The sequence below is a fragment of the Drosophila erecta genome, unplaced genomic scaffold, assembly GCF_003286155.1.
Source record: "Drosophila erecta strain 14021-0224.00,06,07 unplaced genomic scaffold, DereRS2 tig00000092-arrow-pilon, whole genome shotgun sequence".
Taxonomy (NCBI): domain Eukaryota; kingdom Metazoa; phylum Arthropoda; class Insecta; order Diptera; family Drosophilidae; genus Drosophila; species Drosophila erecta.
The window spans coordinates 1,979,158-2,003,552 of NW_020825207.1; the positions used below are offsets into that span (position 1 = coordinate 1,979,158).

At 46.9% G+C, this 24,395-nt stretch overlaps 2 protein-coding genes across 4 annotated transcripts; both read left to right on the top strand.

Annotated features, from left to right (window-relative positions):
* The first annotated feature begins 4,593 nt into the window (after positions 1-4,593).
* Positions 4,594-5,788, top strand: LOC6547811 (odorant receptor 59a). The gene is made up of 2 exons (XM_001976368.1): positions 4,594-5,318; positions 5,374-5,788. Exons 1-2 carry the CDS (start codon positions 4,594-4,596, stop codon positions 5,786-5,788), a joined length of 1,140 nt encoding a protein of 379 aa, XP_001976404.1.
* Positions 5,789-13,102: 7,314 nt separating this feature from the next.
* LOC6547810 lies at positions 13,103-24,334 on the top strand. Of its 3 annotated transcripts, none has more exons than XM_001976367.3 (4): positions 13,103-13,385; positions 23,321-23,452; positions 23,599-23,901; positions 23,961-24,334. In XM_001976367.3, the coding sequence occupies exons 1-4, from the start codon at positions 13,356-13,358 to the stop codon at positions 24,144-24,146; spliced, it is 651 nt and encodes a 216-aa protein (XP_001976403.2). In that variant the 5' UTR covers positions 13,103-13,355; the 3' UTR covers positions 24,147-24,334. The 3 variants fall into 3 exon arrangements, with proteins under 3 accessions (XP_001976403.2, XP_026836780.1, XP_026836779.1); XM_026980979.1 differs by lacking the exon at positions 13,103-13,385 and adding an exon at positions 19,969-20,118; XM_026980978.1 differs by lacking the exon at positions 13,103-13,385 and adding an exon at positions 23,169-23,249.
* Positions 24,335-24,395: the final 61 nt, after the last annotated feature.

Below are 24,395 nucleotides of genomic sequence, written 5' to 3' on the forward strand. Positions count from 1 at the left end.
CCATTTCGAGGACATAACGAAGCTATCATGTAGTCTTAAAGGACAATAGTTTTCTGTGCAAGTTTCCACTATTTGCCCATGCCTTTCCGACTCGAAAAGTTGTCAGAACTCTTTCCCTGCACATTTCTCCGACTGTATGCAAATAAGTAACTGAAGCTGACAGTGACACCACAGCGTCCTGCCATCCTCCATCCTCCATCCCCCATCCTGTCATCCTTCGCAGCATGGGTCAATGGCGAACTGCAGGCATCAGCAGGAGGCTGGGCAAATTTGCATTCATAAAGCAGTAGCGCCCAGTTGGCCCATTTGTATGCAAAGTAAAGTATTACGGGGCGGATGAGTGGGGGTAAGTGAAAGTAAACACCGGCTAAGAGCGTGCAGGTAAATGCCCAAATTAAAACAATGACTTGGAACAGAAGCTCGGGATTTGAGGATGGCAATTAACTTGAATGAAGCGCATAATAAGTCGTTCGGATCCCGAATTCTGGCACTCGCACTTTGCCAAGGCGATGTGCTGACATCAAAGAAGCATAATTTCTTCATTTGGCTAAATGGCGCCGAGTTAATTGGTACGCCGAATGCTCCAACCAAACAAAGGAGTTTCATTAATTGGCCGAAAGCAAAGGTGGGCCCAAAATAAAGCTTGGCCGAAAATAAAGTTCCGAGTAAAAGTCAGTACAGCTTTACACCTGGCCGGGCAGCGCACACACGGCGTATGAGTGATTTCGGTGTGCCCTCCACCCGGATTCCTGACATGGAGCGGCGTCCTGGCCTCCGCCTAATTAATTGACTTGCAGGTGCCTCTTCACCCACTCCGCGCTGTATTGCAGTATTTGCAGTCTGAAAATAATCTCCCAGCGGAAGATAATGAAATTTATTATTTACTTTCGCTTGGGCAGCAATCCTGTGCGGCCTTCGAATCCGCTGTCAGCTGGCTTCTGTGCATCGAGTGGGGCACTACATTTTTATGCTTTTGTTAACTCATTTATAAGCCGCACTTTTTGCCCTTCGCATCCAGCCCACAACGCGTGCACGGGTATTTAAGTTCCCAGCTGCCCCATGAATGCACACAGATGCAGGCGAATGCGATTTGCGTAAGCTGTTGTCGGAACAATGGCATTACGTATACGTATGCCCAATGGACAGGCATTTGGCAGCAACTGCTCGCACAGGAGCAGTCAGAGGATCAGGCCAACCGCACAGATAACCAATTGGTCTTCACAGCATTCATTTGCTGCGGAGCAGGGCACAGCATTTTTTGGTTGAGCCACAGTGGCCGTTGGGGCTTACATGAATGGGCATGGAATAAACCTGATTTGTGTAATTCGGCTGCTTCAAGTTTCCTTGTGCTTACGTACCTTTGACAGGCTACTCCGCGTTGAGTTAATCTATAGGTGGGCTTTAGTTATATGATTTTAAACCGCTTTTTTGTCACTAAACTGTCGCTGCCATGGTCGCAGACTTGTCTTAAACCACTGGGATCACTTCACCAAACACGCGATCCTGGCTCGATGGAATCGGATTAGTTCTGGGAGTACCTGGAGGACCCCACGATGGATGCACAACCACGCCGCGACGCGCTTCAGAGCGAACTGCCAGGCGGCGCGCGACTTCGGAACTCCAGCCTTAAAGTCGGCTTCGTGCGCTCGCGAACTCACCACGCCCCGTAACGAACGGTAAAGCCGAGTGCTGGCGACCCGAGGCGCCGATTGTGGGTCTGTGGACCAGCAGCTGAGCGCCGGAGAAAGTGAAAGCCGTACCCAATTGAGGCAGGTTAGTGTCCGCTCTCCCAATCGCGCGCGCTCTCTTGCGAGAGCCTTCCAGCGATGTTTCTGATTAGACTGGAAGCGGCGGCTTCGCCTCTGATAAGCCAGACTTTGGCGCACAGTAAACTGTTGCATGCAACTCCGCTGAACTCAATTGGGTTATTGGATTTATTTTAAGCTTGTATATCAATACACGTGAGACTGCTATCAGTTACTAATCAATTACGATTTAGACGGTAATATTATTTATCAGAAAACATTACTATTACAATTGACTTACAATCTTAAGATTGTAATTTTAAGAATCTTAAGAAACTAAAAGGATTTCCAATCTTGCTATATGGAAATTTATCGTGAATTGTTTTAGCTGCGATTCTATTTCTTCAGCAGCAATCTTACAATAGATAAGACTTCTATTAAGGACCTCACAATTGTCTTACAATCGACAGTTTGTCATTTTAAGAATCTTAAGAAACCAAAAGGATTACCAATCTTGCTACGATTCCAATCTTCTGCGATTCTACTTCTTCAGGAGCAATCTTACAATAGATAAGACTTGTAAGGACCTCGCAAATTTCTATGTTTTCCCCCGCCTCCTGGACATGCGCAGCGGTAAGGAGCCTCCTGCTCAGCTGTTCGGCATGTCCGGCATTCCAGTGTGGTGAGTTGCGAGTCGGCAGACCGTGCTGATAAGAAGCACTGATAAGAACGCACTGCGGAAGCAGCTGCATCCGCCCGAGTGCAACACGTTCCGCCTCCTTCATAAATGGGGTGCAATTGCATAAGACTTTCATCATCGCAATTTGCGGTCCCCAGCGGTTGGAGCGCGGCTTTCGCGGGGATCGGGAAGGTGACCGCAAAATGCGCAACGCTGCAGACGCAATTAATGCGCACCGTTTTACAATTAGCGACCTGGCCCAATTATGCAGCTGCCCCCCAGCACCCCAGCACCCCACTACCCCCAATACCCCCAGTACCCAGCAAAAAAGCTCCGTCGTAAATGTTGCACGTTGTTTTTTTTGTCTCTGGGAACGGCTGTTAATAGGAAATTCATGGCCGCCGTGTCCGGTCGGCGGGCTCCACAGCATTTTTCCCTCGGCGAGCACGTGGATGGGTGGGTTCTGGGTTTTTGGTTTTCGGTTTTCGGGCGACTGGGGCTGCCTTTTAATTATGATAATTACATTGTTGTCGTTCTAATTTGCTGACAGCAGCTGGAACACGATCTCAGGCGCCGTGCAAGAATGCTCCCCTAAATGCTACCCATTCCATTAGAGCTAATGTTGAATGCATGTTGCACGTGGAAGGCAAATGGGTCCTCTGGCTGCCGAGAGGGTGCTGCAGCTTGAATTGGTCGTGAAATTTAAACAGCAAATTGAAGTCATTGGGAAATTGTGAAATATTATATCAACATATCACTAGCTTAATGCTGCAGCTAACATTTTGCTGTATACGTATTATTTTCGCATTTAATTGTGTTGCTGCCAAAATCAGAACATGCAACACATTTGCACAGCGAAAACTGAGACCAACATCCTTTGTTTTGAAGTGAGTAAAGGATTTGTTGAAACTTCAATCAGCGATTCAGGTTTCCGCCTAATTGAACCCAAATTAAGAGATCAAATTTAGTGCCTTGTAGCAACGCTTCCCCGCAGAAATAGTCAATGCATCTCGACATCCGACGTGCAACTTGCGGCATGCGCCGTAATTGGGTTATGGCATCCACATCCACATCCGCAACTCACACATGGCGGCAAGGGATTTTGCATACAGTAAATGCGAGACAGAGTGTGACAATGTCGCTGGGAATTTTGTGGAAAAATGCCACAATTAAGACCTTAGATTGTGCTCGAACGGCGAGCTGCGATGCATCTAAATGCATGTGTGCGATGAGGTTGTTCCGCCCCTCCGCTGCCCGATTTTCCGCCGCTTTTCCGGATGTTGTCCTGCTTGGCCCGCTGCCATTTCGACGTGCATGCAACAATTTATGGGGCTGTCAACAATATGGCAACATGTTTTTTGCTCGGCTGCGTCTGGACATGCTAATTGCATGCACCATGTGGAAATATCAAGTAAGTCCCGGCTCGGCTCGGCAACTTTCACGAAGCGAATAATTTAATGCGCCATAAATTCGCATGTTCGCTTGTAAAATTGCGAAATTGTAAAATTGACAGCGAGTGCGCCATAAATTCTGTAGCATACTTTCTAGCGCGCGCGTTTTGAGCGACAAAAACCGCTGACAAAAGCAGCAATGCAAAGTGGGTCGAAAACGATAATGGAGATTTATGCGCTGGTTTTATTAATTATAAAAGCGACGAAAGCTTTGCCGAACTGCTCACCTGAAACTATGACACGTGTAATTTCGCATTTTAGTTGCTGCCATTGTTGAAATCAGCATGGAGTGCAAATTGTTGTGCAACAATGTCGTCACAGTCGCCACAATTTTTGACAACTTTTCCATTTTACCTTTGTGTGGCATTCATGCTTTTTCACATTAAAAAGTTCATTTCCCGCACTAGCTCTGCTTTGTTTCTGAAATGCAGCGCTTTTCATCTTTAAAAATAGCCAATTAAAGCTGCCGAATTATTACCTAAAAATGGATGCCCAATTTAGTGAAAGCCCTACTCAATGCAATGCGTTAAAACCAATTGCTAAGCACCCGTAAGATGGCCCACTGGGAAGTCTTGGCTCATCGGCAGGTGGCTCTATTTCTAATTGAGCTGGCCACGCAAGTCTAATTACCTAATTGGGCAATCGCACCAATTGAGCCATCAGCAAAACGCTACTTAAGTGAGCAGAACGCCAGTTAAAGCTGAGAATTCAAGGAACCATGCCGGAGGTCAGAGTGGACAGTCTGGAGTTCTTCAAGAGCCATTGGACCGCCTGGCGCGTCCTGGGAGTGGCTTCTCTGCGGATCGAGAACTGGAAGCAGCTATACGTGTGCTACAGCATCCTGGCGAATGTGCTCGTGACCCTGTGCTACCCCGTCCACCTGGGCATGTTGCTCTTTCGCAATCGCACCCTCACCGAGGACATCCTCAACCTGACCACCTTTGCGACCTGCACCGCCTGCTCGGTGAAGTGCCTGCTCTACGCCTACAACATCAAGGATGTGCTGGAGATGGAGCGGCTGCTGAGGCTTTTGGATGAGCGCGTCGCGGGTCCCGTGCAGCGCGGCATCTACGGACAGGTGAGGGTCCAGCTGCGGAACGTGCTGTACGTCTTCATCGGCATCTACTTGCCGTGCGCCCTCTTCGCCGAGCTCTCCTTTCTGTTCAAGGAGGAGCGCGGCCTGATGTACCCTGCCTGGTTTCCCTTCGACTGGCTGCACTCCACCCGGAACTACTACATAGCGAACGCCTACCAGATAGTGGGCATCACGTTCCAGCTGCTCCAGAACTATGTGAGCGACTGCTTTCCGGCGGTGGTGCTGTGCCTGATCTCGTCCCACATCAAAATGCTGTACAAGAGATTCGAGGAGGTGGGGCTGGATCCGGCCAGAGATGCGGAAAAGGACCTGGAGGCCTGCATCACCGATCACAAGCACATTCTGGAGTGGGTAGCCACCTCGTAACGCCCTTGTTCCATTCACTGCTCAACTGTTTTCCAGACTTTTCCGACGCGTCGAGGCCTTCATTTCCCTGCCCATGCTCATTCAGTTCACAGTGACCGCCTTGAATGTGTGCATCGGCATAGCTGCCCTGGTCTTCTTCGTCAGCGAGCCCATGTCGCGGATATACTTCATCTTCTACTCCATGGCCATGCCGCTGCAGATCTTCCCGTCCTGCTTTTTCGGCACCGACAACGAGTACTGGTTCGGACGGCTCCACTACGCGGCCTTCAGTTGCAACTGGCACAACCAGGAGAGGAGCTTCAAGCGCAAAATGATGCTGTTCGTGGAGCGATCTCTGAAGAGGAGCACCGCTGTGGCTGGCGGCATGATGAGAGTCCACCTGGACACGTTCTTTTCCACCCTCAAGGGGGCCTACTCCCTTTTTACCATCATTATTCGCATGAGAAAGTAAGATTACAGTGCTGTAATTCCACTCTGTGAAATGCTTTAAATAAATCCTAAGAAGATTATTCATTTAAGTTATTAAATTAAGTTATGCTTAAGCATAGTTCCAATAAATTCTTCTTTAATAGCTTGGCTTTGCATCTTATCATTTGTAAGCAGATTAATCTTTTGAGTGCAATGGGGTTTTCCTTAAATTCCTGGAACTAAGCAACGGCATTTGCAACCGGAAGCCATTGGCCGTGCTTGCATACAAAATGGCCGCCCCGTGCTTCCGGTTCCAAAAGCGAAGTAGCGGAAGTGGACGCCAACTCATAAAGGTAATGAGAGGAATAAAGAAGAATAATAGCTCGCTTATCTCAACAGATGTCGTGACCTTTGGCCGCTTGCCTGTTATCCTGCCAACTTATTAAGTATACGCCACGTGTGCTGCACTGGACGTTTGTTTATTCATCAACGAATCCATCAACGAATTTGCATAAGGCAGTAAACGAACAAATCAATTGCTTAGCCCGGCTAACAAGACTTGAGCCAAATGCCATTGCCCGCTTCTACTTTATTTGCACAAGCGATAGGACATTAAAAGACTGCGCCCTCCGTGCGAATTCGAATCCAAGTCCGAGTCCCGGAATCTCCGCCGGAGTCGCAGCCGGAGTCCGAGTCCGTAATGCGCTTAAGTCGGTCCAAAGTCCGCGCTGGATCTGCAAAGTGAACATTGTAAAACGGAAGCCAAAAAGGGACCCAGCAGCTAAAATTTATAGCTGGCAAAAACTAAAGAGCATCCTGGGACAGGACTTTCCAATGTGCGCGTGTGCGTGTGCGTGGGTGTGACTTTGTGTTCCAATCGATTTGATGACTATGTAGCCGGGCATCCAAAGTTGATTTGAATTTATTACGGAACGCATTTACTTCTGCAGGCCGCCTAATTCCCCAAGCCGAGCACGTACTGGAGGTCCCTATCCCACAACTGGCCCACAACTGACCCAGCACCCAGGACATGCTTAATTTTTAATCAAAACAAACAACAACTCAAGCTGCTAAAATCGTTTTGTTGAAGTTCGCCACGTTGGTGCTGTGTACATTAAGCAGACTCAGCTGTTTGCCTTCACCCGGAAATTGTATTTGGTCACTTGGCTCATTTCGTCGGTACCTCGTCATCGCCATCATCATTTTCCGTGCTCATCGTTGCTCCCCGACAACTTCAAGCAGCGGTCTGCAAGTCAGGAAAGCGGTTACTTGAGTAGTCCATTGCACTTGGGGGAGATGATTCAAGTGAGCTGGCCAGTCTCGTGCACTGGGAGAAGTGCGAGTGCTCTAGCGCATTTCACTTGTATGCTATCTGCCACTTAACCGAAATCCTTCCCTTTGTTTGCCCCAAGACAGCGAGCTGATTTCTGGCCGTGCAGAACACTCAGATGAAGTGGCTCATTGCCCACATCCCCCGTCCGAATGTAATTTGTTGCTAAGCAGAATGTTAATGCGGTTGCAACAGCAAGTGGCTGCTGCCCGGGTTACTGTGACAGCCAGGAGTGGCAAATGGATGCTCGGGCTGATGGGGATTGAGGAATCCTCCGCTCTCGAGCAGCAAGTGGCTACGCACGTGAGCCACTCGAGCCGCTTGATGAGGAGCCACAGAACCAAACAGGTGCGGGCAGTAAGTTCTCCCCTGTGGGCTGGCCAACTTTATATTTAATTAGCAACTAAATAAATTCGGCTAAAACTGTATACAAACAACCAGCAGCCCTGACTCCAAATTAATAGTTGCCACATTCGAGTGAGCAGGCCGAGAAGTTTCGAATTCTCGAAACTAAATCAAAAGAAAAACGGCTCAGACTAGCTCGGCGAAAGTTTTGTCAATGGCTTAACTTGGCCAACAGCCACATGCGACCTGAGGATGGGCCAAAAGGACATCTGCAGCGCGGTGTACTCCAGTAAATTACAAGCTTTCTCAGTGCTGCGATATTTAACCGCAGCTATGCTGGCTTAGGTTTTATCTTCCACTCAAAGGAATTGGTAGTTAGTATGTGTGAATTGATCAAAAAGCCCAGCGGCATTGGGAAATAATAGCTGGAAAAACATTGGTTTATATGCTACCATAACAGTTTCAAGCAGTAAAAACTGAACTTGCAGCGCCAGATTTCTTTGAGTGCACCGAAAACATGGGTGGTGGCGCAAACAGGATCCATATGGTCCCATATAAAGCGGCAAATTTTACAACCGACATAAGAAAGTCACTTAACGTGGGCAATGGCACATTAAGTGAGCGATGAGGGGTGATGTGGCGAGTGAAAGTTAATTTTGGTCGGGCAATGTGAGCCGTGGAAAATGTGCAGAGCCAGGGAATCTGCCAAAATTTGAGGACATGAATGGGGATGTATAATCTGGAGTGGGCGGCAGGCGTCAGTGAAAACATTTTGGCTAAACTATGCCATTAACATACAAAACTTTCGCAGCAGGCGGCCTGTGGGCGACGCCAGCCCTCTCTTTCTAGGGCCCTAGCGCCCTCTCTTTCTCGTTCTCTTTCTCGGCGAGGCACGTAAATACTTGCCCAAAACTTGCACGAATTAACAACAAAAAGTTCGTCCTTGTTGTGTGGCGGAAAACTTGGATAGAATAACACAAGACTGCCGCTGGCAAGTGACAATAACACAAGCGAAACTATCCTGCCAGTGCGCAAGCGAGACGGCACTTGGCGTGCGAGCGAGACGGACGGCCCGTCAGCAGGAGCTATGCAGGCTTACTCGGTTTCAGCACTGGGGTTCCTGGGGTTCCTTGGGTTCGTTGGGTTCCCAGTGCCAAATGTCAAACAATTTGCGGTCAGCTCAGCGAGCTGCCCGTCTGCTTAGCCCGAAAATCTGCCCAACTCTTTCACTCGAACTGCCACGCCCCCCGCCTCGCTTTAAGCCTGGCTCAAAGGCCTTCGGACCAAAGTATTTATAGCTCAAAACTTTATGACTACCAGGCCATAAAAAGCCGGGCGCCCAGCATAATTGCCGCTAAAGCGTGTTTGGCGTCCGATGTGGATTGTAGTCCACAACTATAACTCATTACGGCTAATGAGCGTTATTTGCGCCCCGACGCCCAGCAAACTTCTCCTTTTCCACTTTTGAGGCGGGTCGAAAATTAGTTTGACTTCTGGCACAGCTCGCAAATTCACAAAGACGAGCGGACTTAACTCAGCCGAAGGGATTACGTTTAATTGACAGCGACAACAAGTGACAGACACAGTCGCCAGAGAGAGAGAGAGAGAGACGGGGAGACGGCGCCAGAGAGAGAGGCACTCACCGCACAGAGCAGGACAGCAGCAAGCAAAGCTACTCACGTGGACTTGTCGCATTTGCAATGTGCCGCAGCAGGCGCAAATCCGTCAACAGTAATTAATTAAATTTAAATCGAATGCACTTCGATTACACTGACGTAATTGGGGTGGGAGTAAGTGGGTGCTTTCCAAGTGGTTCATCCAGGTTTCTTACACCCATCCAGCGATTATCCTTGTTTTGGCCCACGTGCTACGCAAATCAAAGTGCGGCATTCCAGATGCAAAAGTGAAAAACAATGAAGTCGACTTACCCTGCCAAAACTCGAATGTTGGATGCGGAATTAACCCACAATTACGAGTTAAATGATCGCCATGAATCGCCGGCTGAATGAGCTGGTTACGAGCAGTCCTGCGTCCTGCAGCTTCGTTTAATCACAGGTAACTCGGTGCCGTTGAAATGCAAATGAGGCGACTCTGCGCTGTGGCAACAAACGTGGCCAAAAGGCATTGCGGGCCACATATGCGGAAAATGTGGATGGAAACGCAAATACACAGCGAGTACGTGGGAAACCATGGCAGTGCATCCAGAGAAATATCTATGATCTTGATCTCCTTGGACAAATTTGTGCTATTTAAGTTAGTGGGCAAGCTTTGCCCAACCCAACTAAGCTAAATATATTAGAAATAATAAATATTATTGGACAGTACAGGCCTAAGTTCTTCAAGACCCGAAGGTCTTAATAATGTATTTGCTCATCGATATATTTTCTCTCAGTGCCTCTGTGCACCGCCTGCGCAGTGGGCGTTGTGTTGCTGGGGGCGTGGTCGCGCCACGTGCAGACCTCGACAATTGAATTTTAAAATGCCGCCGAATCGCAATGACAATAATGAGCAGTTGAAAGCCGCGATTTTCCGGGGGATGGTAACAATTATGCTGATGAAAACCCACACCCTTGATGGGCCCAATCCGATTGCCCAGCCCCATCGACAAACAAACAAACAAACAATCGCGTGGGGCTTTTATGGCCTTGCTTGACTGATAACAAGTGATTAAATGTAATTTAAGCGCGTTTTAATGCCGGTTCCCGTTTAATGAGCCGTTTCATCTTCAAGTTTCTAGCTCACCTTTAAGTTAACCAACAGGGTTAGCTGGTAAAAGGTAATTCCAACTTATTATACTTATAACCGATTCTTTGAACGGCAAGTAACAGGTAGAGGAATCATTTAAAGCGTTATAAATTCGTTTTTAAATGGTAACTTTGTGGCATAAAGTTCAATGGAGCATTTGAGCAATTGCTTGGATGCACTTTGTGCCAAATCCGCTTGCAACTTTCATTTTTGGTAAGTTTATTTATTTTGGTCAATGGCCAAAGTTGCCAACCGAAAATCTAAACTGGCATTTCGCAAGCCAAACTTCAGCTCGGCACTCAATGCTTATGCTTTTATTTTCCAGCGTTTTCTAAGCAGTTTTCCTCCTAATAAATAAACTCCAAACTCCATGTACACATTCGTGGCGACCTTGACATGTTTTGGTTTAGTGACTTGCCCACGTCCGAACAGATAAACATTTGTTAAAATGACATAAAATTACACGAATGTTGGCTGACGAGGGGCAATTTAAAACTAATTTTGCGATCATCAAACGCCACCACAACCAAGGCAGATGAAATAATTGCACAGATATGGAGATAAAGCGGACCACAGTGTACTCAACAACTAAAGCCCAGTGAATACACATGGCCATTAAGTTTATAAGACGGCAGATATGTATATTATCAATACTCATTAAAGATGTTTCTTCTGCTTTTGGCTTGCACTACATTCGACGCAATCAATCATAAATAATAGGGTGCTAGGTAAAAGCAATTGAATGGCCCGAATTAGTTAATCGATCCATTCTATCACTTGGCCCACTGATTTCGCTTGCCCCTAGCAAGCACACTGGAGTAAATGCCCGCCAATGCCGTAACCCAAACCCAACCAAACCCAACTACTCACAACCCAAGATCAGATGAAGTCGGGGCTTAAGGTCACTGCTGGCTGTGATTAAAAGCTGCGTGCTGTAAAGTACAGTGAACTTGAAGCGTAGTGCACGAGATTGGCACAATTGCAGCTGGAGAGGCACTGCGAGCCAGGCCAGAAACCAAAAGCAGCATAAGCTTACCTCATACTTGGCACATTTCAGCCGTGCATTACCTGGCTAAATGCGTTTCTGGGGTATACTGCTACACAAGCCAATAAGCATAAGCTGAAGCGCATTGCTCCACAGTGTGCCAGTATAGCAGTTACATATCTCACGTTGTAGAGTATCGGTTAGTCGAGACACCCTATTTGTTTTCATTCATTTTCGGACCGAAATATTCGGGATAAAGCTGATGAGCTCGCACTGGAGTGTATTCATTTAAGATAACCTTGCTGATTGAGGCCAGCTAGCAAGGATGGGGAGCGAAATGGGGAGCCCACGCACAACTGACCATAATTGAGATGCCAAATGGCTTCACGTGTGTGCCGAAATCTCCTCCGCCCAATGGCATCCATCTGCGTGAGCCATTCAGTCCCCGGAATTCTCGGTTTATTCAAACATTTCCGGGAACCACAGGCGAACCTACTTCCGCAACAGGATCACGTACGCGTCCTGGACCAATTATTGTCCTCCGCTCCACTTCGAAATTCGGAATGCATAGATTCTGGGCGCAAATTAAAATCAAATTTGATTTCGAGGAAGCCGCCGCATCTCGCCCAGAATCATTAGCGATTGGTTTTTGGTCAAATGCTTTCGTCACACTCTGATTCACACGCAGCATGGGTGGCAAGCAATTTAATCGCTGGTTCAATAAATATCAATAAATTTCGCCAGTAATTTCCCTATTTTGGCATAAATAACAATACGCTCGCTCGTGTGAATGCCAGTTGCGTGAATTTTGTGGACCAAGAAACAGGTCAAATAGCGAACACTATCGCCAGCAGCCAAGTCAAGTGTGAACCAATTGCAAACAGGGTAAGCTACCTACACTCGCACCCACCTCCCAGCGGGCCACGCGGCGTATGAGTGATGCAGCTCACTCATCCGCCCCGTGGACCAGGTGAAAGTGGTGTGCCCCAGCCACAGTTGCAGTCTGCGATTCGCGCTGCACGGCGAATTGATTGCCGCATATGCGGAAAGGAAAGCTCCCAACCGGCTGCCCAAACCAAACAAACGTCAATGCCCCAGTCGCAGACCAGCCCACCATTGCGAGTGCTTGCTTATAAAATTGAATTACTCACGAGGCTGGGCAGCTCGAACACATCCAAACAGCAAATAGCCAACGACAACTAATCAGTCAGTCAGTCAGTCAGTCGGTTTGGGCCAAGTGTTGCCTTTTCGCACCACTCGACCAGAGTAAGCGCAAGCGTATTAAACAAAAGCAGACGAGTGCACCGATTGGTGGATACCCTACCTCCAGCTTTGAGATCCCTAACCTTTGAGAAAATGTTAGCTATTTTTGTGTGGCAAGTTTTAGGCAGACTGCTACTTAAATAATTTCTGAAATATTGAAAATAGTGGCTTTGAACTACTTGTGCACTGCTAACCAAGTATTCTGTATGGCAATCGAAGTGGCAGCTTTCGAATGCATAGCATTTACTTTGCGCAGGGTATCAGCGAGTGCGTATCACTCTATTCCAGTCGACTTGCGAAAGGGTTTGATCTGCGCACGCGCAGCGCGCACGCAGAACAGCTGAGCTACGTGCTCGGCTACTTAGCCCCCAGCTCCAGCTCCCCAGCTCCACAGCTCCCCAGTTACCTCCACCCTTCCGAGAGCCCGGAGCAAACACGTTAGGCGCCAACGAAGCCGAGAAACTCGCCTGGCAACCCTCTCGCCGCTGCGAAGAAGCAGAAAACGCAAAATGGAATTTAATAAGAAGAAAACAAAACGTGAGACGCTTCGTTGCCGGCTTGAATTGGCCAGCGCTCGAGAGCCAGGCTTGTATATTGTGGCTCGGAACGGAGATCCGCGGGTGCGGGGTGCGGGGTCTGGGTCTCTAGTGGCGGGTAAGAGTCTCTTAAGTGCTCAGCTCAGCTCAGTTCAGTTGCGAATTTCATACAACACGAGACGGTTGCCTTCGAGCGGTCGGCGTTCTACAGTCGAGCACTTCGATTCCGCCACAGAATTGGCCAAAAAAAGAGGAGCAGATAAAAGCAAAAGTGGCCAGAGAAAAGAAGTTTCGCGATTAGGCGGAAATTAGTCGAGCAAATAGTTAGTCAAGTGTGAGTGGTCGCGAGTGAAAAGTGGCTGGAATACCTCAAGTCGAGAGTGTGTCAATCGATTGAGTGGCCAAAATGATTGAGCGGCGCAGTCAGCTGGATAAGGTAAAGGCCAGTTGCCACACCGCGTTCTGGGCGAAATTCCATTAAACTAAATGGTTTGCGGTCTATTTAATATTGCTCAAATTACAAGAAACTTCTGCCTTTGTCGGGCTGCATTCACGCAACCTGTTCGCATTCGAGATTCGGTTATTGTCTGTGAAAGTTGCACAAATGCAAACTTTAAACAAAGCCTGTGAGTCTTTTGCGAATCTCGTAGTTGCAAACTTAATAAATTCCCAAAAACAATATGTGAGCAAAGTCAGGTACGAGTTCTTAAAGTAAATACAACTATGCTAAACTAACTTTGGGGCTAACAACTTTATGGAATGTAAGTGGGGCATATTTGGGGAAAAGTGGAAAATTATTTACAAATTTATTCTTCAACTTAAGCTCAAAACTGGCCGAGGTATGCCGACATATAATCATTTGTAAACATAGCATTTGTTTAGTGGTCTGAGAGCAATATGTTTCTGCTAAACAAATGTTTGTGTATATGCTCAGCTATATCGGACAATTTGTATAATTTATTGAATTATATTTCAATTAGAAGCTTGGCCAGAGCGCTGGTGCTATAATATATGCCCTCAGGTTTCTGTGACTCCATCGATTGGTTTCCCAAACAATTGTATTATATCACTGGGCAGCAGGGCATCCAAGTGCCAAAGCAAACCATGCTGATGGCCAACGACTGCTAAAGTGTTTGATATATGGTCCCAACGATACAAGACACAGAACATATTTATTTTGCTGATTGCGATCATCGCGGAGGGTTTAAGTGGATTCACATAGTGGTCGAACCTCCGATTCAGGTTTTATTCTGGGCCCAGCAGTCTGATTAATCAGCCATGTGCGAGTTTTCCTTTCAGGTTCTAAGCTTCTGGCAGATACGAGATACCATACTCGCCATACTCGCACGTATCTGTATCTGAATCTGAATCTGCGTCTGCTTATCTGAATATTCGCAACAGCGAGTGAGTCGCTCGTATTCACACACTCGGAGGTGACTCAGTCGTAGCCCAGCTCATTTGCATTTGTTTGGAGCTAAGAACTTTTGCTTTTGTTTGGCCGCCAGTTGGGGCACTGAAAAATGTTTGCGCTTCTAATTAATTATGTGCGTGTCGAATTACGTAAGTTGTTCCGTCTGCGAAACGAAAGCAGCCGCTCAGCTGTCTAATTTATGCGTACTCCCATCGATCGTCTCGCTTACAATGTATTCAAGGGTATTTAAAGCGCCGCGCGTCACTCAGATACCCAGTATGCAGCGGAAACGGCTAAGTATTTTTGTATTTTTGGCCAACTGAACGATATCAAGCTATATATAGCGACACGTCAGTGGATCTGCGTCACTGCGCACGCCCAGCTGCATTCATATGGAGCTTTTAGTCGGCTCCGAATGAATCAAGATTAGTTCTACATTCTGGGCCGTGGTCCGTGTCACGTAGACTTGGACTCCGCGTCACATAGGTGACATAGGTCTACCCGTACCTATAATCCTACTTATACTTATGGCTGGGAGCTTTGGGAACCCCATGGCTTAGTTTCTGAGAAAAAGGCAGAGGAGATAAAGTTATATTATTAATGAGGCCCCAAAACCGAATGAGCAATTGTCTAATTTCGATTGTATGTTAAGACACACTAATGACTTTGGTTCCCAGCGGGTTGCTAATTATTTGAAAAAAGATACAGTACACAGTTTGTTTTCAGTTCTTTCTTGAACTTTTAAATTTAAAATTCCAAAATGAAGCCATTAGAATCGCAATTCCCATCAAGCAATAATTTGCTAATTTCATATGATATAAAATGCAGTTTTTTGGAATGTAAATTGCGTTAAGTGATTACAAGTTTTTATTACGATGCTAAATTGTATTTTATAGAACCAAGGGGTCAACACACGTTCGCCCAATTAAATTATACGCCGAATTTATATTAATAAATGCAGTCGCTTTTATTTCTCTCATTTAACGCCTTAGTGAACTCCTTTCTGGCAGATTTAATTAAATGTAAGGTGTGAATGAATTTAAAGTGAATGCATTTCATGAACCACTTGAATTCGTGTTGGCTGCTAAAGGTTTCCATTTCATGTTTACGAGTATACCAAAACACAGTGACCATAGTAGAATGCAAATGGGATTCGTTCTAAGTAGTAGAAGAAACAAACAAACAATATCGCCTTTTACCAGGCAATCGAAACAAAGCGAATTAATTAAACCGATTTTATTGGCGTCGAGTGTGTGCGATACTCTATCCTGCGGGCTTATTCAATTCCGATGCGAAGGTGGCTGCTTTTGGCTTTAATTAGCCGCCTGATTAACGATAGCTCGTTGAGCCCTCTTTAATTGCAGCTAAACTCTGCGAATGAACCTTGTTCATTTCTCCAGAGCACTTGGCGTATTATCTCAATTACGGGTTAGCTAACCGCCGCCACTCGAAACAATAACAAACTTGGCCTGTAATTAAATCAAATCCGTCCGGGGGTGGGGAACACGTTAGCATGGCAAATAGTACCTATGTGCATATGCATGTATATCTGTATCTGTATACATGAGCAAACATAAACAACAACAAACGCCGAAGCCGCTAAGCAAATAATCAAAGTGGAAAGCGAAAATATGTGGTTATTGCTATGAGTATCTCTAGTAGCGTTTATCTGCACGTGTTCGTTTCTTATTTTATTTCGTACTACTCTTTTCTTGTTCGTGGAGGGGTGGGGTGGGGTGCGGTGGGGAGGGCACGCTAAAAATATACAAATATCAACCGACTCTTTCCGCCAAGAGGTCACGTACAAAAACAATATCGAAGCCCACGCCGAAAGCGGAAAACAAAAGGCCAAGAGCCGCGATCCAAACAAACAGCGAAAGCGAGAAAAACGCGTAATGAAATTAAAGCAAAATCCGGCAATCGCGCTTACAGAACGGTAGTGTGTTTTTTATGGGCGTGTGTGAGTGTCGGTAACCCCAAGCGAAGTCAGGGCCCTCTCGCTCGCACGCGCGCGCCCTTTCGCTCGCTCTTTCGCCATGCTGATTGGCATCGGCTTGTACTGTTACTCCGTGACCCTGAGCAATGTCAGCCAGGGGCTCGCAAAAGGGGGGCTAACTTCTGCATTCTGGGGCATTTCCCATATATTTAATATATTTAATATATTATTATTAATCTCTGCTCCTAAAGGGTATGTTTGGTGCCAAACATTAATCTTTATATTTTCTCAAAGACATCTTTTTTTTCTGTTACAGTTTTTGCTTGACATAGTTTTAGGCCACCTCAATGACTGAAATTAACTCACTTAGCAAACCCCCTTCTGGATGAACCCCTTCGCGAGCCCCTGATGCCAACAGCTGACACCCATTATAAAGTCCAGCTTGAATTTGAAACACATACATAAGTGTGGCCAGCCAGCCATAAAAGAGGTGCAAGAATCGTTGAGCGCCAAATTTGATTGTTGCTTTGTTGCTTTGTTGTGTTGCCTTGTTGTTGTTGCCGAGCATCGTTGTTTGGCTATTCAAATTTTATGCATTGTCAGCGGCCAACAACAAATGGTGCTCCGAAACATGGGAAGGGGGGAAGGGGGTCGCTGGTCATACAGTTCAATTTAACGCTTTGCGAACCGCCCGGCTATTTGGTTTTCTAGTTCAAGTTGAGGGTCAATAGCTGCTGCGAGCCTGCATTTGGGCCCGGCTTGATGTGTTTGCTTGCAATTTGTAAAATTGGCAGACAAATATTGATTGGCCGGGATAAAAGGCGCATTCAAATACTCGTAGCCCTGTCTGCTTATCAAGTGTGCGAAAATCTCGCAGTTACGCCCCCACCCCCGCCCCAACGCGCCACCTCAAATGTTTGTATTTAGCCAGTGCAAACTGTACAGGGAGCTCGAGGTGAGGTGCTCCTAAGGGCGCAGCCGGTTCAGCGTGATTCACTGCCAGGTTCAATGCATCATTGCCGAGCTAGCTACACCGAAATAACAACCCAAGTGAGAACCAATGGATTTGAAAGTAATTTCATTTCAGTGCGGAACTTATGCCCAATTAGGTTTGGCACTGAGGAGCCATCTTCGTGACGCCTATTTGCGCAATTAAAGTGCATTTCTGCCAGTGCAGCGACTTAATTCAGTTTTCCAGAGGTGGGAAGGTTACGTCCACGAAAGCGGCACTCGAAAACGGCATACGGAATGGGAAATAAATTAAGCAGTGGAGGCTAAGAGTGGGGGCTACACGTGACTTGCTGAGCTGTGCGTCGGATTAGTAATGTATGCATAAGTAGACCAGCAAACAATTACGCGGATGACTGAGGCACAGTCATGGCACGGGGCAAAGGTCCTGCCGACCTTTGTCAGGCATTATTAATTGGCCAATTGAAACCATCGCGCGCAAGTGATTTGTCTGCCGTCAAATCGCCTTTTATTGGGGTAGATCAGGCATAATCGAAACAGGTTTAGTCTAAGAAATAGACAATCGCACGATCTGCGACTTGAGCGGAAAGATGATAGAGACGAATAGCGCTGTAAGTTTATTTCCCTGTTAGCTTAAGTGATTGATTGTGCGGGAATAAATATTGTTTATTGCTAAGCCTCCGACCGCAGAACACAAATTATACGTATTGATGCAGATTTATGCAAATTAGCCTTCGTAGATACAGTTTCTTGCCGAATTTACTGAACTTGTTTCACGTTTGATTCTATTTCTGGCCGAATTTGTTGGTGATCATTATTCAACATCCGTCATATACATAGTTTGGGTTGTATTGATCCGAGTTTATCGTTTACTTAAACAAAAAATACAAAATGGTATTCGTTATTCCAATATTTTATGGCTTTACGTGTTCCTTGTTGGCACTCTTATCTACATATATTCTCCATATCCGGTTCTCGCAGGGAGTTGAGTTCAAGGCGGTTCCGGTGGATCCCAGGTGCAGTTTCCTTGTGCACCCAACTCCTCTCCGGCTCAAAGCCATAAACCTTTGATGGCCGAAACGGTGGGGCAACGATACCTGGTCTGGGATCGAAACTCGGTCAGACAGTTGAGGTGAGCCACTTGCCGTGATGCGGTGGCTTCACTGATCCGCAGCCATTGACATCTGGGACTACGAGGTATAGATAGGCGGGCACGGGTTCACTGAACTGCAGTCGCCTACTGCTTGGCATTGGGTGCGAGCGAGAGGGCGCGAGTATGTGGGTCAGGCCGACAATTACACTGAAAGTAGGCGGTCCACTTTTCCTCGAACCCGTTTGCAGTTACCAGCGGCAGATGCTGAGAAAGCTGCGCACAGAAAGAAATTCACAACTCTCTTTCTCTCTCTTCATGCGATTTGCACAGTCTCACATGGTCAATGTCTCAACATTGTAGTGCTGAATTCTCATCACTCCAGTGAAATTAAATTTGTATGCCTCTCACTTGAACGAGGGAAACAAGTTGTTTATTTTGTTGTTTTCAAGTAATATAACCAATAGGCCATTCAGAACACTGTACAGAAAAGAGCACAACGAAAGTAGTTATTGCTCCCTCCTTTCTCTTTTGCATCAGCTAACGTACACATTGCAGTTTTGCTGATATTGTAACAGAACGAGCGATCTCTTCCTCTGTTACATGAACAGCGGAGAGGCAGAGAGTGAAAGAAGTGCACTTTCTCCCTCGCACCCCTCTCCCCACTCGCACTCAAGTGCAAACATTTACAGTGCATGAGAGCAGATGGGCTGTTGCTCTCTTCTTGTAACAGAAGACCGTGCTCTATAAAAAAAATAACAGAGTACAACGAAAGTAGTCATAGCTCTCTCCTTTCTCTTTTGCATCAGCTAACGTACACATTGCAGTTTTGCTGATATTGTAACAGAACGAGCGATCTCTTCCTCTGTTACATGAACAGCGGAGAGGCAGAGAGTGAAAGAAGTGCACTTTCTCCCTCGCACCCCTCTCCCCACTCGCACTCAAGTGCAAACATTTACAGTGCATGAGAGCAGATGGGCTGTTGCTCTCTTCTTGTAACAGAAGACCGTGCTGTATAAAAAAAAGAACAGAGTACAACGAAAGTAGTCATAGCTCTCTCCTTTCTCTTTTGCATCAGCTAACGTACACATTGCATTTTTGCTATATTGTAACAGAACGAGCGATCTCTTCCTCTGTTACATGAACAGCGGAGAGGCTGAGAGTGAAAGAAGTGCACTTTCTCCCTTGCACCCCTCTCCCCACTCGCACTCAAGTGCAAACATTTACATTGCAGTGCATGAGAGCAGATGGGCTGTTGCTCTCTTCTTGTAACAGAAGACCGTGCTCTATAAAAAAAATAACAGAGTACAACGAAAGTAGTTATTGCTCCCTCCTTTCTCTTTTGCATCAGCTAACGTACACATTGCAATTTTGCTATATTGTAACAGAACGAGCGATCTCTTCCTCTGTTACATGAACAGCGGAGAGGCTGAGAGTGAAAGAAGTGCACTTTCTCCCTCGCACCCGCATTGCATTCGCATGCACATGCAACCTGTTAAGCTCGCACTCAAGTGCAAACTTTTACATTGCAGTGCATGAGAGCAGATGGGCTGTTGCTCTCTTCTTGTAACAGACGACCGTAAGCTATAAAAGCGGCGCATGCGCTGCGCGTTTTCCCCAGTCGCGCAGCTGCACTCGAGAAGAACACTTCGTCCGGTGATAAGTTCTGCCTTAAAAGGGAACACCGACTGGAAATCACTGCCAAATTGACGATGCGAACCACAACGACGACGCCGCAGCGCGGCCTCTACATCACAAACGAGGTGAGTTCCTGCTTCGCCAAAAAATAAGCCAAAGTCAGCAGTACAGATGGAATGCGCCCATTATGAGTCTACTTTTGATTCTGGCTGATTCTCTGATGCTGATTCCGACGAGTGGCACTCCGAAACTGGCTGCTAATTAGTGCTGGCTCATTAAAAGCGAGCCCAGGCCAAACAAGCGAAACTATTGCTCGGCACTCGAGACCGCTCTTCAGAACAGCAGAACAGCAGAACAGCGGGAAAGTCAAAAGCCAGCAGGCAGAAACCAGGGAAACCAAAGAAACCAGGGAACCAGGGAACCGAAGAGCACCGGCAAAAAGTCGAGCAAACAAATCTGGATCTGAATGCCCGGCTTCCCCGTAATTGCGAAACAAAAGCCCCATTTACGCCAGGTCAGAATTGCCGTCCGGAGCGAGAATATCCAAATTAATAATCAATGAAAACAATTAGGGCGCAGAATGCTTTCGGGGAAAACTCGTTCCTGCTGTCGGATAAGGGCTTGCAGCGCCCAGAACCTGGCGCAATATTGGATTTGAGATGATTAGAATAAATTAGTATTCATTTTGGCGGGCAAACAGCTGGCGGCCAAAAGCTTAAAGAAAGCAACAGTAAAACGCAAACAACAAATATCCCGATTCGTTGAGCCGCCCTGCGGGCAAAACGAATAAGAAACGAAACAGAGGCTGAAACAAAATCAAATGCAAATTATAAAGAAATAATAATAATAATGTGGCTAATTATGAGTGAAATTTCAGGAAATCAAATAACAGAAAGAAGAACAAAACGAAAAAAACCGGTCAGTGGCAGTAGCAGTGGAGTGGAAAACAGACTGGAAAACGTTAAAGTAGTCAAAACGAAAAGAGCCAAATCCAATTATTCAATTCACGGAGGTTTTGTTCTCCAAAAACTTATGGATTAAACATCAGAACAAGTCTAAGGGCCTATTCTTTTGCCTAACAAAATAAGAGTGATTTAATTGTATATTCAACCACTGCATTTAGTGGCCAATTAGGAAGCGCTTTGGGCTCCTTGCGGCTTTCAATACAAATCACTCAGATGGCCAAGCGAGCTGCTGCGGTTACCTCATTAGCAAAGTTAAATGAGATGGTGTAATGCCCTCGCCTACTAATATGCAACCGAAACTATAATTAAGCTCGAGTGGCGAGGAGGAAGACGCTAGTTGCCACCTACAACCTGCCACCTGCCACTTGCCACCTGCCACCTGCCATCCCCATGCGCTGCAGCCCACTTTGTTGGCAAAGTAATTAACGCTTATTGGCTGCGGACAAACAAGAAGTTCGTGGACTGCCGCCCGAAGTACACTCTGCTTATTTTCGTAAATTCAATCTTCTTTTTGAATACATGCATACATGCATATGTGTGTGTCCTGCCATTTGGCCACGCCCCCGCCAAATGTGCGCCTTTGTTTGCCTGCCGCACGCTTAGACTTCTGTTTGCTCGCCCAATATTTGCCCGAAAATTTTGAGTAAGAATAACAAAAAGATTTTGCGCGCCCAAGTCAACAGAGATTCGGTGGCACAGATTTGTGTGCGGTGCTGTGCTATCGATGGCAACAATTACGAGACATCGGGGCGTATGCGTGATACTGGTTGTCGACTGGTCGTCGAGATATCACGCATACGCCTCGTATCTCGTATGCAAACGGAAACGTCTCGGCGAGCAAATGCTTTTTTTGGCCGAGTCTGCAGAGTTGGCTGACCGTAATTCAACTTGGCCAGCTGCAAACAGATTCAATTTGCATTGCAAAATGTAAATGCATGGGGCACAATAAAATCCCGCATTCAGGTCTGGCTTCGGACAACTATTCCTACACCCCCGTTTTGTGTCCTTTATTTCGAGTATTTCGTTGGGTTTTTGTCATGCAAATGGAAGCTCACATTCTTACGCACAATTCACTAAGCCAGTGGGTGTGGAATGCATCAAAAAGGACACCACTCGAGTCCTTGAGTTTTGGCCCTGTAATTTATATTGCTGGGAATAGTTTTTACGTTATTTTAATTGCACGTACGGTTCTGTGCCAAAATCTCTCAATTTGTTGACTGAAATGGCCAGAATTTTCGTTTTGCAAGCCTATGTCTATTTGCATTTTAAATGGACATAAAAATGTGGTAATTGTATGGAATATCTAAGCAATTTTCAATACATTTCCCCCGCACTTTTCGCATAAATTTGTGAGCATTTAAAGAGTAAATAAATAAATGTATGACAAATATCAGCTCCAATTGATATGCGCATGATTATGCCAACCGAACGAAATATTCTCTAAAAAATGTATTTCTCTTGTTCAAGTCCAGCGAACACGAAAGCCCTTATTGATGTGTTCAAGTACAAAGCCAACAGAATCTTTGGCCAGCAAGGGTCACGGCTGAGATTTGTTCAATTATTTGTTTAATTAGGCGGCTGCATTTGTGTCAGGGCTGCCGCAGAATCTCTGCTTCGCTTAAATGCCATTCGAGCCACAATTAGACAACAGCAACTGCAGGGTTAACTGGTCAACTGCTCAGCCCCCCTTGCCAAAGTGGTGGAGTGTCATGGCCCGGTGGAGCTGCTTTTGACCTGCTCTGCACTTGCTGCTTTTATGTTGCCATTTTTGATTGCTGTTTTACGAATTACTAGCCAGCCAGACAACCCAAAAGCAAACACAAGCCCAGACGGCCATTGATGGATGGCTTGGCTCTATTTTCGTAACTAAATGCGGGGCCGCAGTCCGCAGTCCGCTGACTTAACCTTTCGCCTTGGACGGACGGCTTTCGAAATGCTCGGAGCGGGAAAATTCACTCACTGCCAAGTGGAAAAACTCGCTGCATCCAGCTGGAAACGCAAACTGGTTGCCCGGCCTTGGTCTAATCCACATCGCAGACACATCGCAGCTCAGAACAGGCAGCAGATTCTGTCGCGGCAGCAGATCTCGACTGCGGTTTCCAAACTCGATACGCGACTGCTTGGCCTACGTTTCAGCCATGGCTGCTGGCCAGAGTGAAAACCCAGCCGCTGCATTCGTGCAACTTGACTTTGCAACTCACTACGTTTTCGTCCGCGGCGCACCAAACAAGTGCCGCTCAAGTGCGGATTGCCAAGATCAATGTGTTGCCAGCATGCGCTTCAACAACGATGTGGGGCCGCAGTTGGAGGTGACTCTGTTGGATCTCCTTTTATGACGCTTGCCACGCCTCTTCTCTTCCAGATCATCATCACCGCCATGGACCGCTTCGTCTGGTTTGTCCTGCTCGTGGTCATGTCCCACCTGGTCACCGAGTTCACCCGCGTCTCTGGATACGCGCGTGGCCAGCGCCACGAGTTGGTGCTGCTGAACGATGTGAGTACCGAAACCTGATCTCCGCTTATTCAAATGCGCAGCAACTGGCACTCAGTGGAAATACTCATCCAAAAATGTGTGCAGTTTCATTTTGATGCAGTAGCTCAATGAATATTTAAATTAAATGGCCTTTGGTATCGTTGCAGACGCTGCTGCAGCCCATGCCCGTCCAGAACATGGTGCTCTACCCCAGCCAGGAGTACGGCCAGTACCAGCAGCGATCCTCCCCCTCCATGGGAGCCATGAGCAGCCTGCAGCAGAACGCCGCCTTCCTGCTGAGCAGCTTGGCGGCGGGAGTGAGTCCCGGAAATGGAGCAGCTGCAGCGGGCGCAGCGGCGCCCGGAGGCAATGCGGCCATTTTGGCCCTCGGCGATAGCCAACCGGCTCACGCGGCCGAGAGCACATACCCCATGTTCAGCCTGCGCCCCCTGATCGACAGCATTTTCGAGGTGAGTTCGGCGGCTCCGGCCGGTACAGTAGCACAGCAGCTAATCCGCATCCTCCGCAGATTCCGATTTCGACGCTGCGTGCTGTCAACAATCTGGTGGGTCGCCTGACCGGCGGCTACCGACAGGCGCCGGCGGAAGTGGCGCAAAAATCCGTGGCAGCTGGAACGGCGCTGCCGCCCGGCAGGCAAGGTCCCACGCCGAGTGGCCATTCCAGTGGCCCACAGATGCGCGAGGAGATGGCGTAATCCTGGGCCCACCTTAGCCAGTAGTTGTGCGTGAATGTTGTAGTTTCTGTCAGTGTATGTTCGTGTGCATTGTGACCTTTGTGATATATGTGACTTGCTGTAAGCCTAGACTAAGGATATTTATGTCCATCCACAAGAAAATTCCAAAAGAAAATATACAAGTATGTGGAATAAATGCTATTTCTAAACGTTCGTATTTTTGCCATTAAAGATTTACTTGCAAGTAAATGTGTGGAGTGTTATTGCAGC